General features: G+C 33.7%; 1 protein-coding gene across 3 annotated transcripts in view; it reads right to left on the reverse strand.

Moving 5' to 3' along the window:
• Window positions 1-16392: 16392 nt before the first annotated feature.
• The window catches only part of LOC138315254 (calmodulin-like), a 37371-nt gene continuing 34128 nt past the window's right edge, over window positions 16393-19635 (reverse strand). For all 3 annotated transcript variants that reach the window (XM_069256135.1, XM_069256132.1, XM_069256133.1), the window contains exon 8: window positions 16393-19051. In XM_069256135.1, the coding sequence (XP_069112236.1) occupies window positions 18963-19051 (89 nt within the window). In that variant the 3' untranslated portion in view covers window positions 16393-18962. The remainder of the gene's footprint in view (window positions 19052-19635) is intronic.

A 19635-nucleotide genomic window follows, 5' to 3' on the forward strand; every position in this document is an offset into this window, starting at 1 on the left:
TTTATGTATAAATATTAACGTTTTATGTAATGTTGTCTAGTACACTAATTCGTCAACATAACTAAATATGGGGAACATAGTATTTTAATTATTATAATTTGTTATAATCATTTTAGAGGTACCCTTTGATTTTGTTTTATTAATGCTATATTAATACCTACCAGATTTAGTTCACACAAACTGAAACACATTAAGTTCTAATATTTGTCACATTACCAAGATAAACATTAACAACTGTCTATGTTGTTTATGGCTTTTCAATATTTCATTTGTAAATCATTTGAGAAGAGATCAAAATATCACTTCACTTATAAAAATCAGTATGGATACATAATGGTACTTTTTGTTTTTGTTTTTTTGTTTGTTAATATTTATATATGTAAACCCATACATTTTGAAATGTGAAAGTTTCGTTAAATTTAGATATCCTTTAAAATATATTACCTTTTATATCCTTTCACTAGTGAAATTAATATTTCATTAACTATGATCGATATCCCTTTAGGTTCCCTTACATACCTGTAGCAGGAGTTCCTTAGCCTCTGAGGACAGTCTGTAAGATCTCGGTGTTAAGACGTCGAATAATTCGTAGAGGTCTTGAAATCGACGACTGCTCGTAAGAATCAATTTCTGACAAACTCAACTATTTGATGAACAGCCTCCGTCATGAGAACACAAACTTGATAAATGGTTTTAATTGCCGATAAATTGATCCCCACTACCTGTTCCCACAGACAAAGGTAAGCAATGTGAGAGTCGGTGTTCTCCGCTTCAACGTCTAATGAAATTACGGATAAGAGAAAACATCAATTGATATTTCTATCGTACATGCTACAGTCGTTTTAATTGGCTTAAAAATTGTATTCATCTCACATTTCGGAAAAATGTGACATCGCTGTTTGTAACGCAACTTCTGATTGACAGCGTGATGCCACGTCGTCAAGAAGTCTTCGGAATGAAGGTCCTGTAAGAAAGTGGACGTTCACAAATTGAAGTATAAAGATGAATTGGCAAGTTTTTTTATGTTATGAGGTTATATATTACTTATAACATAAATTAATTTACAAGGTGCTCTCGTCATAATTTGCTTCGTTGTTCATTAACGATGTAACTGTTTCAAACAGTAAAAACCAATATAATGCTTACGCAATTGCATTCCATGACAGATGTTTCCCACTGTTTCAAATAAGGTTATGTTTCTATATATGTACACTGAATTTATCACCTAAATTAACTTCGTGCTGTCGCCATCGATGATTGTTAGATTAAGAACATTGAAGTGACATGCTTCGTGGAATCACGTGAAGGGGTACTCGGGGGATGGTATCTGCTGTCTTTCCACTGTTTGGTTTAACACGTGGTACACACGGCTGGTGGATGTCTAGTCCCTACGGTTTTATTGCAGCCTACGTATCCCACATGTTCGAATAGTGACAAGGTTCAAAATGCATCTGAGGAGTTTATATACCAATACTGTATTAAATTACAACTAATTGAAATTTCACAAGCGTATTAAAAAACTTTCGAAATTCTAGAATAGTGGATCTTTTGCACTTGTTCTTCCATTATTTAGCATTATATGTAATCTATCATTTGTTTCGGATTTAGAATCATGCCGTATTAACATACACTATAGTACTGTAAAAGAATTTCTTTTAGTGATGATTTTAATAAAGCACTTTTCGTGCAGTCTTTGAAGCTATATTTCTTATACAGTGCTAAATGTTGTAAAATGGTGTATTTTTCGGATTTGCGCTACAATTTGACCGAGCTAAAACAGGTAGGTTTACAGTATGGTCACTAAACGGACGACAATCAGCTAAATGATATGATCCTTCCTATGCAATATTTGGTAATTTATATAGCACATGTTCATTTCTAAGAATTTATCGGTTAAAAAAACCATAAAAAATGTATTTGTTCCTTTTGTCGAAATATGGATGACATAACTCCCCAATGGAAACTCAAAAAAGTAATGGCATACATAATATACATCGTACAATATATTTACGTCAGGAAATAATTTATAGAATTACGTATAATGAAATAATTTATATTCATGGAAATATTGATTAGATTGTGCAGTGCACAGACAGGTATATTGAAACAATTCACTAATTGTTTAGCATTATGTCTCAAAGTAATCGATAAAAGCAAAGGAAATTGACACCCCAGCTGTTACAGATTGAGTTGAGCCGACATACAAACTTCAATCAGTATGGTTAGCCTTCTGGCTACATAATAACACATCTTATAGGCCTAAATATATAATTCACGTGCATCTTTTGTTATAGAGACATCTAATATAAAGGAGACATTTAATATAAAATGGAAAAGACCCTTTGATGATTAATATTTCCATAACACGCTATCCTAATATTACATGCAAATAATACATGTAGTAATTTGAATCTTCCCAACGTTGCAACTTGATACAATTCAAAGATATTACAAAACCTAGGCTTTATCGAATATTTGTTAAATGATAATGGAAGCTCGATCAATCTGAAGTTCTGTCAATGTGTGTCACGGAAGCATGTATAATTGGAACTGTATATGTACTTATTATGTTGTTATTTTGTGGTATCTGTTGCATTTGAAATAGCGTGGTAATTTGGGGTTTTAAATAGGTAAGTACCGTTAGGCGGAAACTACGTCAGGGGTAGGTGTTCATAGCTGGTGCTACAAATGTATGTCGTGACGGACATGTTTCTTTGTTCGCGTGCCCGATAAGATTTATCGGAGATTCCATAACTTGTGAGCCAGGCACAGACATCAGACTGAGGTAAGTACTCTCCCTACCTTACTTTTATTCTGTTTTAGTTGGTATTATTGTATTGTACCTGATATTATCGTGTCAGACAATCTAGGTATCTGTGCGCTCCAGTTCTCCAGTCGACCGTGACTATTGTTTACCGAGTAGATTGAAATATGTTGTATTTATGTTATTTCATATGTATCATATATATTAACATAGTATACTTACTTAATGCATGTGTTTGGTAACTATATATGCAATTCATCACTATGTATCACTGGTTTCACTCGATTATAAAACTACGGAAGCGCAGTTCTATTGTTATAATGGTAAAGCGTAATGTATGCGCTCGCGGGTTCAAAATGTATGGAAGCCGATGAGAGCAACTCTGAGTGTTATACCTGTTTATAGTATTTTTGTTCATTTTGGAGCCTCACATTAGTGTTTATCATTGTATAATAGGTATATATGTTATTTAGTAATTGGTTTACATCTTATTAGCAACATAATTAGTTAAATAAGTGTAATTTCAGTATAGTTGTATATAGGATTATGTATTCGGAATGTATGGAGTTTGTGTGAAAAATGGAAATATTCGCATAATTATTAATAAATTACTTGTAGCTTCACATAATGGGAGTTGGAAGTAAGCCCAGGCGTTAGATATCCCAGCAACATCCCAAGCAACTGGACCGACCGGGAACATATATGTATTCTCCATCAAGGTCAAGGTCAGCTATGGTGAGCTAGGGTGGTCTTACAGCGAGGGTTGTTTGTGAACAACGTAACTTAAATACCTGTCGTGTCTTGAACACTCGTGAATGGAGTTAGCTATTACTCTTTGGGCTCTGGATTGAGCTGGATGGATGGTGTTCATCTTCCTAAACTCTGGACTGCATACTGCAGAGGCTCTGGATTGAGTGTTTTTTCCTCAATAGCTATTTGTCAGCTATTTGTCACTGGAACTTTGTGTGAGGCTACATAATCAAGACATTTTAGGGAAACTGTTTGAATGTGTGCGTGTTAGTGAGGGTGTATGACTATTTTGTATAAATTTATCGCATATGTGGTTTATTCCATTTGTAAATAAATCATCTTGTTTTGTTTTCAATATTCTCCGTTTTCATTTCCCGTATAAGCAACCGACGCTTGTCCCACGTTAACAATGTGTTCATAATACAGTGAATATAGTGATGTTTTAATAATTTTTTGCTAAAATTTATGACAAGTTCTGTCAAGTTCCCTCGACAGACCTTTGAACAACTAGCCTTATAATCTTCAAACGATATAATAGTTTCAGTTTTGCTATTAGCTCAGTATTCGCTCAGGTGACATCGTTGATAAGTTTAGACTAGCTTAGAAAGATATATAATAGATTTTTCAAACAATATTTGATATTGTACCGCAACGCTCCGAAGAAGAAACTATAACCATCTTGATAGAAAGTCTAAGCTCATCTATTTTAACATTAATTAACAAATATACAAATCTTTCCCTTCTAGTTGTAGTTAATGGTAATTTAGCTTCGATTTTTCTTCAGACAAACACCAGTGCTGTGACCTATGAATGTAGAATCAACAGCTCATAACGTCTGTTCGTTAGCACTCGTTTGTGGAGCAAACCACACATAATTTACAGGCTACCAATTATCAACCATATAACTTGATTATTGCTTAGAACGAACCCAAAAGGAATAACTTATATTTAAGCTTCAAGTAGGGCTTTAACTGCTCTTCTTGATTTCGTTTTTATTTTAGCCATAAATCATTTCCCATATCACCTCTTATTCAGATAATGCACAGATCATGTTCGGAAGATATTTGAAACATTGAAATTGATTGATTGATTGATATTAATTTTCGGATTACTTACATGAGAAGTGCACAGAATGGTCTTAAAACCACACCAAACACGCTTTCGTATCTTTCGAAGAACCTTTTGAAATGCTATTTCATCATACAATGTTTTTAAACACCAAATATAGACAGAATCAAGTACATACATCAGAATGACACGCATTGACCTTATTTTCTTTGCTGTATTGCCAAATATACATTGGACTGTGCTCAAAACACTCTCCTTTACCTAGTAACCTTTTAGAAACAATCACGATTCAAATAATGAGTCGACCTGATTAAGAGACCTAGCTGAGGGCTGTGACTAAGAAAGCATGAAACTATCTATTGAGGGTGTTGGTTGTATTCCTTACAATTAATTATGACCTCAATATATATACCAACCAGCACACGTTTTCAATAAGAAAATACCTACATCTATATTTCCAAGGTTTTAAAGGGACAATTCACTCAGGCTAATTATTTTACATAACCAAGAAGTGAAATATGGTATAAATGTATTGTTCTATATTTCTTATGAAACAAATAACGTTAAACATTGACAAATTCCACGTCATTATTAAGTATTTTAATTAAAATCGTTGAAATATCAAATCGTTGATCAATACGATTAAGCAGGTAGAATATGGGCGCTGTACCTATACCCGAGCTAAAGTCACGCACGTTAAACAAATGAACTACATAACCACTGCGAAGGTGATAAAAGTATTTTGAGGCAAGATAATTCACCTAATAAGGTAAACAAACTATAGTCAGAGCGATTTGAGCAGTTATAGACAAAAGTTGCATTACTCTACGAGCAAGGGACAGGGTTCGGCATACAAGAAGTTCGACCACAATGTGTAATGGCGGACAGCGAGCGAGTTTGAAAATTTCACACACATGTCACCACCATGGGCTTTTCAGGCACATCACAGTAAAACCGACTGATCTAAATTCCATTAGAACTGGGTTTTTCCGATATATGTACAAATTTTAATGTTCTCTTAGAATGAATTGTCCCTTTAACTTTGTTGCCATAGAGCATTTATATTTAGAATGTGTTTAAATATCCTATGATACTTTTCTATTTTGCCAAGTGGTTGTTGGTCTTCAGTTGAAAGTTCACCATTGTACAGAAGGCTTGGTTCTAGTCCTTGGTCGAGGCATATATACAATGGTAGACACTCTCCTTGTTAAGAGCCCGGAATTTAACACATGTCATTGAACGATTCAAAGATATAACGATGGACTCCAATGTTGACAGTAACTTGTTGACAGCAGATGCTGTTATAAATGCAAGTAAATGTAGTACCTTTACCATCATCTCTCACCTACATAACGGACAGGGAAGGCGTTTCTTCTTTTGCGATATTAATTTGAAAAGAAGATCGATATAAGTAGCTTTTTTTATAAATAACACTATATAAAATGATTTAACAGTTTTCTTCACAGACTGGATAACATTTACAGTAACACATTATATGTACAGAGAAACAAGGTTCAAAGAAAAATATTTTTCGTTTATTTAGTAATTCTAAAAACATCTATAGGTCAATTAAGAATAGCCTCATTTACGGAAGAAATATAATAATAATGATGATGTTTTGAAGGATACGATCAACATGGACGACTAACTATATAGCAAAATAGGGCGTTCTACAATTATATAATTCATGGGAGAATAGATAGTATTTCTTTTGTCTAATTGTATACGAGGACAACATGTACGTTGTCACCTATCGATTTTCTCAAATATTCTAATCACGGGCTACTTTATTTCTTCACTATGACCACAGTCCCTGCTCCTAAAGACATGATGTCGGCGTTTTAAATTGTCCATCCTTCTTCGAATGTTGAAGACAATATCGATATCGTCACTTTTCACCACGAAAGTCAGAATGGTGTCAATAACTTCAATGCAAGTAGGATTTTTAATTGAAAAGACGAAGAAAAAAACCACAAACTGATGGTCCGTTACATTTACACCAGGTTATAGCTGCTATTTACTTAATGAGTCACTGTATGTATCATCACGATATTGAATAATGAGATTAAAGATAACACGTGTATCTAAACTATCTATATTTCATTTCAACAAATTTTATTGCAAATAATATGCAAATGGATTTGACAACAGGCAAAGCCTATATTAGCCATCTCCAAACAAGTTCGGTATAGTACAATTATCAACAAAATATTATAACATTTAACATTACATTATGAATGTATATTATTATTAGTGTATCTCCCCAACCTATCATAGTAGAAAAATCTAAATAAATCTTTTAGTTTCAGATATATATTCTGATATGCATTGCAATAGATATGGTTTTTTTCTTCATCACAATTGTCACAGTCATGCAGTAAAGTTTTTGTGTTAAAATGCGAGTGGGGAATATTAGAATTATGTATTTTGGTTCTGAGTGATGATCTTTGTTCATTAAATAAAGGATATATGAAAAGATAGTGTTCGGCTGTTTCATCACCAAGGCCACAAGAACAAATTGGAGAATCTCTCAAATGATCGCGAAATAGGTCAGAATTTAGATTGCTAGAGGAATTTCTGAGCTGGCACAGAGTAATATTCATAATTCGAGAAGCTTTGTTTATAAAGGTATTTGTTATATCATGTTCCATTTTATTAATATTAAAAAGGAGTGTTTTAAACAGTATTAACATTCGATAAGTCAAAATTTAAAGCGAAAGAATTAAATTCTCTAAAGGTACTTGGAAAAAAACTAGTATAGTAACTTGCAGTTCTGCACATAGGAATATTAAAATATCTTGTCATCCTTAGTGGATATCTCTCATTTTCAGGCTGATATAAAAATGGTTGTACAATTTCAATTAAATGCTGTGGAGCAAAGCCACGGAGTATCTTAAACATAAGAATAAGTTTGTGCTTTTGACGCCGATCAGAGAGAGATTCCCAAGCTAGTTCTTTATAAAGTATATCATGGGAAGTACCTCTGCGCAATCCCGTTATAATCCTAGCGGCTTCTAAGTGAACAGACTCTAACAGAAGTTTACATTGTTCAGTACAGTTATCACAAAAAAACCCAGCATATTTTAAAATAGGTAAAGTATAACTTTTATAAATGTTTAAAAGAGTTTTACGTGACACTCTTTTTTAAATGTTTTTAAAATATTTATCCTTTTAAATGCTTTCTGGTATACATAATTTATGTGATGAGTCCATTTACAATCGTCAAAAAGTAAAACTCCTAAATGTCTACGTGTGCTAGCTGTATGAACCGTGTTATTGTCAAAGTATATATCGGGATGAATAACGTTTCGTTTCAAAATATTAATGATTCAGTTTTAGTGGGGTTAAACTTTATGCCCTACTTCAGGGCCCAGGTACTTATATTCGAAAGATTTTGTGAAAGTGTATGGGCAGCATAGATTTAGTTATTATCAATTACTTCACTAATCGAATTGTCATCTGCGAACAATTTGCAATCACTAGAAACAATATTAGTTATGTCGTTAATATATAATAGAAATAAAAAGGGCCTAAACCAGATCCCTGGGGGACTTCAGCGTTAACAGTTTTAAAGGTAGAGAAAATGCCTTCAGTTAAATTACGTTGCTTTCTATCAGAAATAAAAAGGGCCTAAACCACCCTAATAATTTCCCTTTAAAACCATAAGATTCTAAGATAAGATACTAGTTCATCATGCCACACTCTATCAAAGGCTTTACTTATATCACAGAAAACAGACTGAACTTCTTTTCCTTTGTCTAATGAGTCAGTGATATTATTGTATATCGAAAGAAGTTGGTTCACAGTTGAATCACCGGGAATGAAGCCGGACTGATGTTTGGTGATTCACGTAGGTAATTATAGAGAAACTTAAAAATTACTTTTTCTATTATTTTACTGAAGCAAGAGGTGATAGAGATGGGACGATAGTTGGAAATATCATTTACATCACCTTTCCCTTTGTATATGGCATTGATGTTAGCAGCTTTCCATGGCAAGGGAATACAGCCGGTTTCCATAGTTTTATTGCAGAGAAGGGTAAGAGGAATAGAAATAGAGGGTGTCAATAGTTTTATGAATTTTAGGACAATACCATCAGGTCCCGCAGGTTTCTGTATCTATATCATCAAACTGATCACGCAAATTGAGTACGAACAAAATATTTACATTGACAACATTTTAAGGTTAGACAGGACATAGAAATTCCCCTGTTTGTATAACTGAATAATACATACGTTCTTTTATAATGACAACTCGGTCAAATTATCTGTCAACATATAACTTGCAACGTTTGAAAACATTATGACGGCCTAGTTCAATGAAAGTGACCGATGTTAAATAGTATAATAGGAATATTTGCTGGCATATTTGCTAGGCATGAATTGCACTTAAGAAAATTTTTGGCCATGGGATGGCTTAAATGCTGAATGTGTATATGAAATTATGACTTGTATTAATTATAAAGCAAAATAATAGAAAAAGAAAATAACATAGTACATGTTCTAGCCAAATTCTAGACACCAATCGAAGTCCCCACTGAGCACGAAAATACATTTGTAATAGTAAAGTTCTAGGTTCCCAGAACTAGACACCCGGAGAAAATTCACAATCGTAATGGAAAATGAGTATAGTAGCTAGGTTAGCAATTATTTAGGAATCGAAAAAATTGACTATGAAAAAGAAAATGATAGCTAGGTCCAAGGCACTCCGAAATCCCGTTATGTAACATGAAAAGAGGAGTTATATGCCTCCATTTCGCCACTGAAACTGAAAGCTTCACGTTTTCATCGTAATAACATTTGATCACATTTACGTAACTGTGAAAGTTGAAAGTTCGAAAAAATAGTTCTTTTCTGTTTTGGATATCCAGTATAAATATACTTTATTCAGTTATTATAAATTATTCTTATATTTGCCTGTGTGATATAGTTTAAACCCAAAAACTTTTTTACCCACAATTTATAAGGAATATGAAAGTGTTTTCTTTTATTATATCATTCTCACTGCAGCTTGGAAGATTGATGAATCAAACAAGTAAGATCTGTCAAAATTGTTTATTTTCATTCAGAGAAAAAAAAAATACAAAAATATACAAAGACAAACTTCAGATCATTCATATTCCCCCTATTTTGTTCTTTCCAACAACGAAAATTGCAATAACAACATGGAAGTCATTTAAACTGAACAAGTGATGTGATAATTTCACTTACGATTTACTCTTGTAATGAGATGAACACTATTCTTTAAAGATGTTCCACCGCCAACAGAGCACAAATGATTTTCATCATTTGAACATTAATTAGTGTTTAATCGTGTGTATATATATGTCTAATTAACACAAAAAATAATATAAATAAATTATTTTGCCTTTGGTGCATGAGCAATCAGTACTTCATTCCATATAGGATATAGGCCACGGAATTTTTTCGGGATGCAATTAATTACTTTTTATATTTTCAACTTGAAGTAAAATTAGAAGCTCAAACTTTTCAATGGCGTTAATGGTGTAAATTAAGTATTTTTTGTAACTGAAGAAAAAATACTAAATCGTCTGCTCCTGTTTTTAATAGTGAAAAAATACCATTTGTCAGCGGTGGAACATCTTTAAGATTTAGTACGCACCATATATAGCATGCACCACAATAAATATATAGTATCTAAGATAATTATTAAATCTTTCTACATTTTCCTTCACTAACCTCTTATGTGTGCGGCACTTCTGGTCGCACAATTTTACATAAAAAATAGTTTACGCAAACATAGTTTAAGTACTAATATGGAAATAAGAAACACTTAATCTAGTATTTTGTATTTTTGAAAAACAAAATACAAAATAACTTCATAACAACATTTTCTTCAACATGTTATTCCAAGTTTGTGTTCATATATCAAGCTTGTTCTTATTTAGGAGTATTTTACGTTAAGTGCCTTAAATACTCATATCATTGTGCTTAGTCAAGTACAGCCTAAAATTTCTCCTAGCTGTTATTCGTTATAAATGATAAATCTAATCTAAAATTATAAAATAACTGTTTTATACTTTCTACACAACTATACTTGTACTTATTTTAGAGGTACATGTATTCAAATTTCAGTACCTTTCATGCACATGTTTTTGCATTTATTTAAGTAGAGTGCTGCTGAAATTTATCGGAGTTGTTATGAATAGTAAAACGCACACGTACACGTACACGTACACGTACACGTACACGTACAGCAGATGATGATGATTTGGTTAATGTTTCAACTCTGCAAACATGAACTTCAGTTTTAAAGTGTTACAAATGTAATTACCGCCATCAAAAGACCACAACAATCTCTAGCTACAAATTACAGAGCGCTTTTGTTGCTTCCTCACTATACTGAGCACTATTTTGCTAAAACATTAATATCAGATCGCACCATGTGGTCGCCATAGTAATAGTACATGGAAATTCAAAACATATTGCGTACAAGTATGATATAACACATACAGAAAATGAAGATTTTTTTTAAAGATCAACGGAAAATGAAATCCTTTCCACTTTTGACTTTGTTAAAAGTATCATTTATGTCATACGATCAATCTTGGATTCGGGATTTAAACACGCACATGATCTTGTCAAATAGTCCCAGGCTTATAATTTTGACTTTAACTCAATACCAATTCAATTCAATATTAAATGATACACGTGCTTTGAAATAATATTGAAATATGATTACTATGCCTGTATCTCGTTGTTGATGAATCTGTTGATTATGTTTTAATGCCAAATGACAATTTCACAAAATGTTATGTTCTTGTTTAGAAAACTTTGCTATCACACGATATTTCACAAATTATATTTTTTATATTTAAAATCTTTGCAGTCACACGTTTTTGTTTTTATTTGCAATAATTTCCAAAAAGGTGTTGATTTCCGTATTAAACACAGAATAAATTTTTATAATCATACTTTTGAAATTTCAGGGTTTTTTTTCTATAAAAAGTGAATTTGTATTGGGCAGTAGACTTGATCTATAAAAATCTTTAGGCGAGTTTATGATATTGAATCTCATTATTTACAATTGATGTTCGTTGATAAAATGTACTTAGTCCATTTTACTAGTTATATCAAGCTTCATAACTGTAGGAAAACATTTACTCGAATAGCATTTGTCCAATCGGTCTTTGTTTTAAGGGCTGGTATCTAAATCGCTGGTGGGTTTTTTTATATTCTATTAACTTTATCCAATGTAATATCTTTCAATGTTAGTCATTACAATTTAGCAAAATATCACAAGGACATTTTTTCTGTTTTAGAATCAGAGTTTTGATGTTTGATATGTTTATCTGAGATTGGGTATTGTTATACTGACGATGGCATTGGTTAAGGAACATGTACGCATTTAATGTTGTAAACGGACAAAACTAGAACCACAGTTTTAGACAGGGTCTATTGTGCACAGGATGATGACAATTAGTTCTAATTATCGATTTGTTAATCACGAAGAAAGTAATTAAAATCAGTAAATGAATATGAGTGTGTAAATGTAAATGCGAGATAATGCATACACCACTGATGTCAGAATAGAGAAAATAAAGAGGTAAATTATTGAAAGTAACTTAATACTTTTTGTTAGCTCACAGGGGTCAAAAAGGCTAAAATCTTTAAACGACTTCTTCTTAATAACCAAGAGGCCTCGTGACCTGATATTGGGCCTGTGGCATGCTGGGATCAAGGCTACCAAGTTTGTTCAAATGAATGACCTTGATCTTCATTCAAGGTCATATGGGTCAAATAGGCTAAAATCTTTAAACGACTTCTCCTTAATAACCAAGAGGGCTATAGACCTGATATTAGGAATGTGGCATGCTTGAATAAACAACTACCAAGTTTGTTCAAATAAATGACCTTGACCTTCATTCAAGGTTACAGGGGTCAAATAGTCTAAAATGTTTAAACGACTTCTCCTTAATAACCAAGAGGACTAGAGACTGATATTGGGCATGTGGCATGCTGGGATAGATGTCTACCAAGTATATTCAAATAAATGACCTTGACCTTCGTTCAAGGTCACAGGGGTCAAAAAGGCTTAAATCTTTAAACGACTTCTTTTTACTAACCACGAGGCCTAGGGACCTGATATTGAGCCTGTGGCATTCTGGGATCAAGGGCTACCAAGTTTCTTCGAATGAATGACCTTGACCTTCATTCAAGGTCACAGGGGTCAAAAAGGCTAAACTCTTTTAAGAACTTCTTCTTAAAACCAAGAGCCCTAGGGACCTGATATTGAGCCTGTGGCGTGCTGGGATCAAGGGCTACCAAGTTTGTTCAAATGAATGACCTTGACCTTCATTCAAGGTCACAGGGGTCAAAAAGGCTAAACTCTTTTAAGAACTTCTTCTTAAAACCAAGAGCCCTAGGGACCTGATATTGAGCCTGTGGCGTGCTGGGATCAAGGGCTATCAAGTTTGTTCAAATGATTGACCTTGCCCTTCATTCAATGTCACAGGGGTCAAATAGGCTAAAATCTTTAAACGACTTCTTCTTCATAACCAAGAGGGCTAGAGACCTGATATTGGGCATGTAGCATGCTGGGATAGATGTCTACCAAGACTGTTCAAATAAATGACCTTGACCTTCATTCAAGGTCACAGGGGTCAAATAGGCTAAAATCTTTAAACGACTTCTCCTTAATAACCAAGAGGGCTAGAGACCTGATATTGGGCATGTGGCATGCTGGAATAAACGTCTACCAAGACTTTTCAAATAAATGACCTTGACCTTCATTCAAGGTCACAGGGGTCGAATAGGTGAAAACCTTTTAACAACTTCTTAATAACCAAGAGGCCTAGGGACCTGATATTGGGCCTGTGGCATGCTGGGATCAAGAGCTACAAACTTTGTTCAAGTGAATAACCATGACTTTCATTCAAGGTTACAGGGGTCAAATAGGCCAAAATCTTAAAAAGACTTCTTCTTCAAAACCAAAAGGCATAGGGACCTGATATTGGGCCTGTGGCATGCTGGGATCAAGGGCTACCAAGTTTGTTCAAAAGAATGACCTTGACCTTCATTCAAGGTCATAGGGGTCAAATAGGCTAAAATCTTTAAACGACTTCTTTATAATAACCAAGGGGCAAAGAGGCCTCTATTGTGCTTAGGGATGATATAAATTCTTATTTACTCTATTTGTTAAGTATGAACCATGTATGATTACCAGATTGCAGGTGAGCGATTCGGGCCCATTGGGCCCTTGTTCTTTTTTGTCTTGAAATTTTGTCTTTGAAAATATTTTCACAGTTTAAAATCTGGTGTTTAAATCACCAAACTGACTTTATTCGAGATGGTAAGCAATTAATTTTGGAGAGTAAAAACGACTATAAAATTGAACCCAGTCTGTTCAATTTGTATTTTTATAATATTGTTTTGGATATCGCAAATCAGTTCTCTAGCGTTTTGGTTGAGGCCTTAAGTTGCAAATTACTGAAAATGTCTCAACAAAACTCAAGTATACTTTCATGATCTCGTGTCATTTTGTTGTCTTGGTTATATTTACTTCAAAGTCAAATTTTGAAAACGGTGTGTTTATATTATAAACGATACAATATTGAACAAACACTATTTTTTGTATAACGTAAATTGTTAATTTTTGTGTAATCATATTTGAGCTTATTTGGTGTTAAGCTGATATTTCGAAGTTCAAGAGCTACACAACAATTTAGGAGTCACCAGCAATATCCAGGTTCAGCCATGTTGTGTATGTCTCACTATTGATCAATCTTGGTTTTGTTCAACTGCATCAAAAACGTGATTTATAGACGCGTAAACATGTCATTACAATAGGTTGAATTGGGGATAACGTATATAGCTACATAAATATATACCTTCATCTATATACATTTATCTCTTATATCAATGGTATCTCTGTATCACACAAAAACTTGTGTAGAAATTGATTTTAACACCACTTTTGTAATTGTAGGGGTAACATACGATAGAAGTGATATATACTCGAATTTGAACTCCAAACATTTAGTTGAACACTTACCATTCATTCAGATCAGTTACAACGGAATAATTAACGTTATTACAAAGACATTGAGATTGAGAGTCACTTAACTAAAACAAGAGACCTGTATAACAGTGTACGACAGTTTTGCATTCTTGGTTCAGTTTCTTGTCGTAATTGAAATGGAAAATGTAGAATGGTTATCGCTTTTGGGAACTGTTTACTCTAGGCAACGTTAACTAATAAATATTCAGTTGAGTTTTTTTTGGCTTCATGGTTAACACAAATTCAGTTTTGTTAATGGAAAATGCGAGCCACTCCTGCGATAAAAATGGATTTGTTAATGAAAACATGTTGTTTGTCGTAATTGCGTGTTTCGTTCGCCTGCTAGGTACAATATAAGATAGAAATATATATTTAGTTCCACATTTCGTGACTAGCAGAATATCTATATTATTGTTATGTAATCGAATAGGCGGGATGTCCGTGACTGCTTTCGCACGTGCCGCTAGTACAGCACGTGAGACTTGTATGGATTGTAGGTTGTTGACAGGACAGGTGTCTGTGCACCTAATCAGGTTAGATTTCCCAATAACCAATACATCTATATTTGATATCGTTTGACTTGGTTTCTGCTATACATTCTGGACAAAATTCTGTCGCGCTCTTCACGTGATCTACACCTTGTATTCCTGAGCTCAGCCTATAACATCCCGTGTAGCTTGGCATTATTTCCGAGAAAATATGTATTGTAGAATAACTAAACTGCTGTATTTAACACATGCGATGAAAAACACATGCATAGAAACACATTGGAAGATATTTTTGAAATAATTGTTTTTGCTTTATTTCTCTTAGATATGATTATAAACGGTGAATGTAATTAATGAATTTTAAAAAATCAGCTTATAACGGTCAGGCTTATATATATAGCATGGAAGTTTTCGTAATTAAGTGCATATGAATATTAATATTCCGGAAGAGCCATGAAGAAATGTCGAAAATACTAGAGGAGGGCGGTTGAGTTTTATTTTTTCTTAATAATTATGTATATTGGAACGAACATTAAAAAATAACACAAAACACGTTTTGATATATATATTTAATAGTTAATGAGAGTTGAGCAGAGCTGCTTTTTATGATATCGACAATATATATACAGGTAGCACTGATTATATAGGTTTATAGACATGGAATCTTTTGTAACGATACCTGTGCCTTTTGTTTTGTATTTGCATACAGAGATACATGATTCTCCCATACTTCTCATGGATATCCCGTGGTTGCTAGGGAAAAGATATCTCTTTCTCGCACCTCGGACAGGGAAATCTCACATGATACCCGGTGCTAGATTTTTCTATCTCGTCCGATCTGTCTGGTACCTTTACGCGAATTTTGGCGGAATTTTACGCCATTCATGTAACAGTCCGCGCATGTGACGTCAAACTCTTGAACCGGTGACGTTACAAGCGTCAGATAGTCAATATTATTAGAAATATGTGCATTCAGTGATTTACCATGCATTGTTTGGTTGTTGTTTCTAATTATGAAACAGTTGAGTATGTACCGATTGATCATCGTTTGTCTTTGATATAACCGAACTATAGTTTTATGCGGAATGACTGAAATCGAAGCGCAGATGTAATGGTTAATCGGCTTTGAACCAGGAGGCCCATGACGGGATAGTTTTACATTCGGAACGCGTATATAGATGGGTTTTGTTATATCTTAGAGGCGCGAGAAAAAAAATCTATTACCTTTAAGTGATCGAGATCGGGTTATCTCAGTCACGGGCTAAGATTTTGTAACATCCCAACCTCGGCTAACGCCTCGGTAACGCCTCGGTTGGGATTATGTTACAAAATCTTAGCCCTCGACTGAGATAACCCGATCTCGTTCACTTACAGGTAACAGATTTTATTAATCTTACAAGGGGGGGGGGGGGGGGGGGGTAAGACAACTCACACGCGCTAGACAATAACGTGACTTCATCAATACATGCGGTGTAACTGCGGCGCGCATTGTAGATGACGTCATCAATTTTGACGCATAACGACGTTCCTGCGATAATGGCGCGATGAAAAAGCTGGATACCAAGTGGAAATTCATCATGTTTTTCTTCTAAGTATGGGAGAAAAAGAATCAAGCATGGGTCTGTGAAGTGGACAGGGATATTTCAACCCTCGTGAAAGATTTTGGCCGTCAACCCTCGGTAAGCCTCGGGTTGACCAGCCAAAATCTTTCAGGCATGTATTGATTGTGACGTCATGTGTTTGCGAACATTACGTCATACTTTTCCGAGAAAACGGCGTGAATTTCGCTCATAAAATAATGACGTCACAATGGATACTTACCCGCAAGGGAGGTAACTGTAATATACAAAGACGGAATACACATGTATACACAAAATAAAAATGAATAACATTTGTTTTCCCCAAAGATGTGATATTGCATATATATAGGATCTACTAGATAATGGCTACAGATATCACATATTACATTGGTTCGTAAGAAATATCACGAACTGTTATACTATAACCGTTCTAACTTATGGATTTCATTTGTTATCAGCTACATGTACCATTGCGACATTACTTTTCAATAACCCAAACTACTCATATACATACACATTTGAATAAGCATTCATCAGGTAATCATACAATGCATATATAATAAAATCTAGCTAAGTTAATTGAATTACATACTGTACGTGTTCTTATGTTAGCAAACTCAAATTTTAGCGCTTTGTATGGGTTTTGATTAATTGGCACAGTCTTGAATTCGTGCACTTACAATTATAATATACAGAACCAGTGTTCTGACAAATTTTAGTGCTGTTCTTGAATTAGCGCAATGACGCGAGTGCGAAGGGCGATAAATTAGAATATCGCTAAAACTATTGCACATACAGTAAGTGATACATGATACATAGTTGTAAGATGCTTTTATCCCCACACTAAACATGATTATCCCATAAATGTCGGAAAATCAACAACTTCATCTTAATCAGATAGTGTGGTCAGTTTATTCTGCGTATTCTCAGCGTACATGGTCGATGACGTCATTAATTTAGACGGATAATAAAGATTCTTTCATGATGAATAGTGTCTGTCAAGTGGAGTTGGATATCTCAACCCTCGTGTACGATTTTGGCTATCACATATCCCTATCCACTTGACAGATACTACAAAGTGGGTTAATCATCAGCACATAAAAACAATGAGAAGACACCACAAACAAACATATATTTGTTAATGAAATGGAAATATAATTAATTTGAGTCCAATAATTTGTAAAATAAGAACAATAAATAATAAACAGGACTTAAAATACATAAATCTTCTATTTACATATAATGATGCGTCTTCTATTTAAAACACTCTGGTCGCAGAATCACAACTAAACACCTGATAAAATACCATACCTGTAAAGTATATCATTTTCATAGAAAGTTATTTAGCACGAACATAAATATTTTTATATTCTATTACAATACTCCATAATGTCATCTGTTTTGTGTATTTTTCGGCAAAAACACCTTCCTATAAGAACTACAAAATCAACACGAAAGCAAGACTTAACTTTTCTTTGTACAATGTAAATCTTTGTAATTGTTGATGTTTAAGAAACATTCTATGAATGGTGTTTGTCACAAGTACTTGTAAAACTTGTAGTTGCTAAACTATGTTGCGTATTACACAGATATCAGTTCTCTTTTATACACTCCACCTGCAAATTTTTAAATAATAAAACTAGACCATTTGGTCATGGAAACTTACTGGAATAGCATTCGAGAACAAAAACTCAGTACCTGTCAACGGTTCTCTGCTGTGATTACGCGACCAATACGCTAATCACAAGTGGTCCGACAACTTGTGTGCAAAGTAAACATTTTATAAATACTAGCTAAACTAAAAACTCGCTTATCCTGGATTAGACCAATTATCTCCATCTTTTCATCTGTTTTCCATTCGAAAACGCTACATAGAATTGTTCATTGTATGATTTAGCCTGTCTATGTTTTATATATTGTTTTATACTGTCAGATTCCAGGATATATTCCACCGTACGTTGGGGACCAAAACGGGTTTTCATGACCCGAGCTACTGCCCTATAAATTTGCTTTTCTTGTGTGAACAACGCTTTTCTAAATAAATCATAGATTAAAATTAGAGGAGCAACAGTGAATAAACAGAAAATATTCTCCATCGCGAAATATAAACAAATGCTTCAAAATTAATATGAAATTGACCAAATTCCCACAAACAAAATACATGTTATGTTAACTTTAGTTAAGTGGAATAACAAAGTTAAACCATTCTCGTCAATATATAAGTATAATTTTGATACAGCTTCCATGCCTTTGTATAATACATGTATAAAACTCTAACAATAACAGAATGCTTTATTTGTCCGTAGTCTTGGTTCCATCAGCAGTGTTGTTTTGTCCTTTTTTGCCGTCCTCTCCGTCTTCACACATACACGCAATAAATTCTGGAAATATCAAAATTATACTGTTAACCTGGAAATTTGCATGTGAAAACACTTCACGAAGTTGTTTATTTGCGATTTGCATGTGAAATCACTTTGCGAAGTTGTTTTATTCGCGAGAAATATGAGTTTTGCAATTTGCAACATTGTTTCATATTTAGACACAAAATCATAAGCTAGGTGGAATTTTAGCGCTATAATGCGTAAATTCATCACTCGAGTGAATTTCCTCATTTACATTATGCTATATCGTAATTGTTTTAAGTTGATTCATATTCATGTCAAGATTAATGATAATGCACATTTGTACATGTATGGTATTTCTTTATACTATCACATATTTTTCCAAATTATATAATCACTTAGTGCTTAAATACAAGATAAACGCTACGAAGAATGTATTCTAGTTGCCAAATAATAATGTTTTGAAAAGTTCGATCATATTTGTGCTATTTTTATTCGCAACATAAGTACATTAACTTCTAAGAATTACATATAGATAATATAATCTACGTCTTGCCTCTAATAATTATTTCTAACATTAAAAAAAAATGTTTCTACTTCGTATGTGTGTTTCTAAATAGACA

This window comes from Argopecten irradians, chromosome 2 (genome assembly GCF_041381155.1).
Source record: "Argopecten irradians isolate NY chromosome 2, Ai_NY, whole genome shotgun sequence".
In the NCBI taxonomy this organism is placed as follows: Eukaryota; Metazoa; Mollusca; class Bivalvia; order Pectinida; family Pectinidae; genus Argopecten; species Argopecten irradians.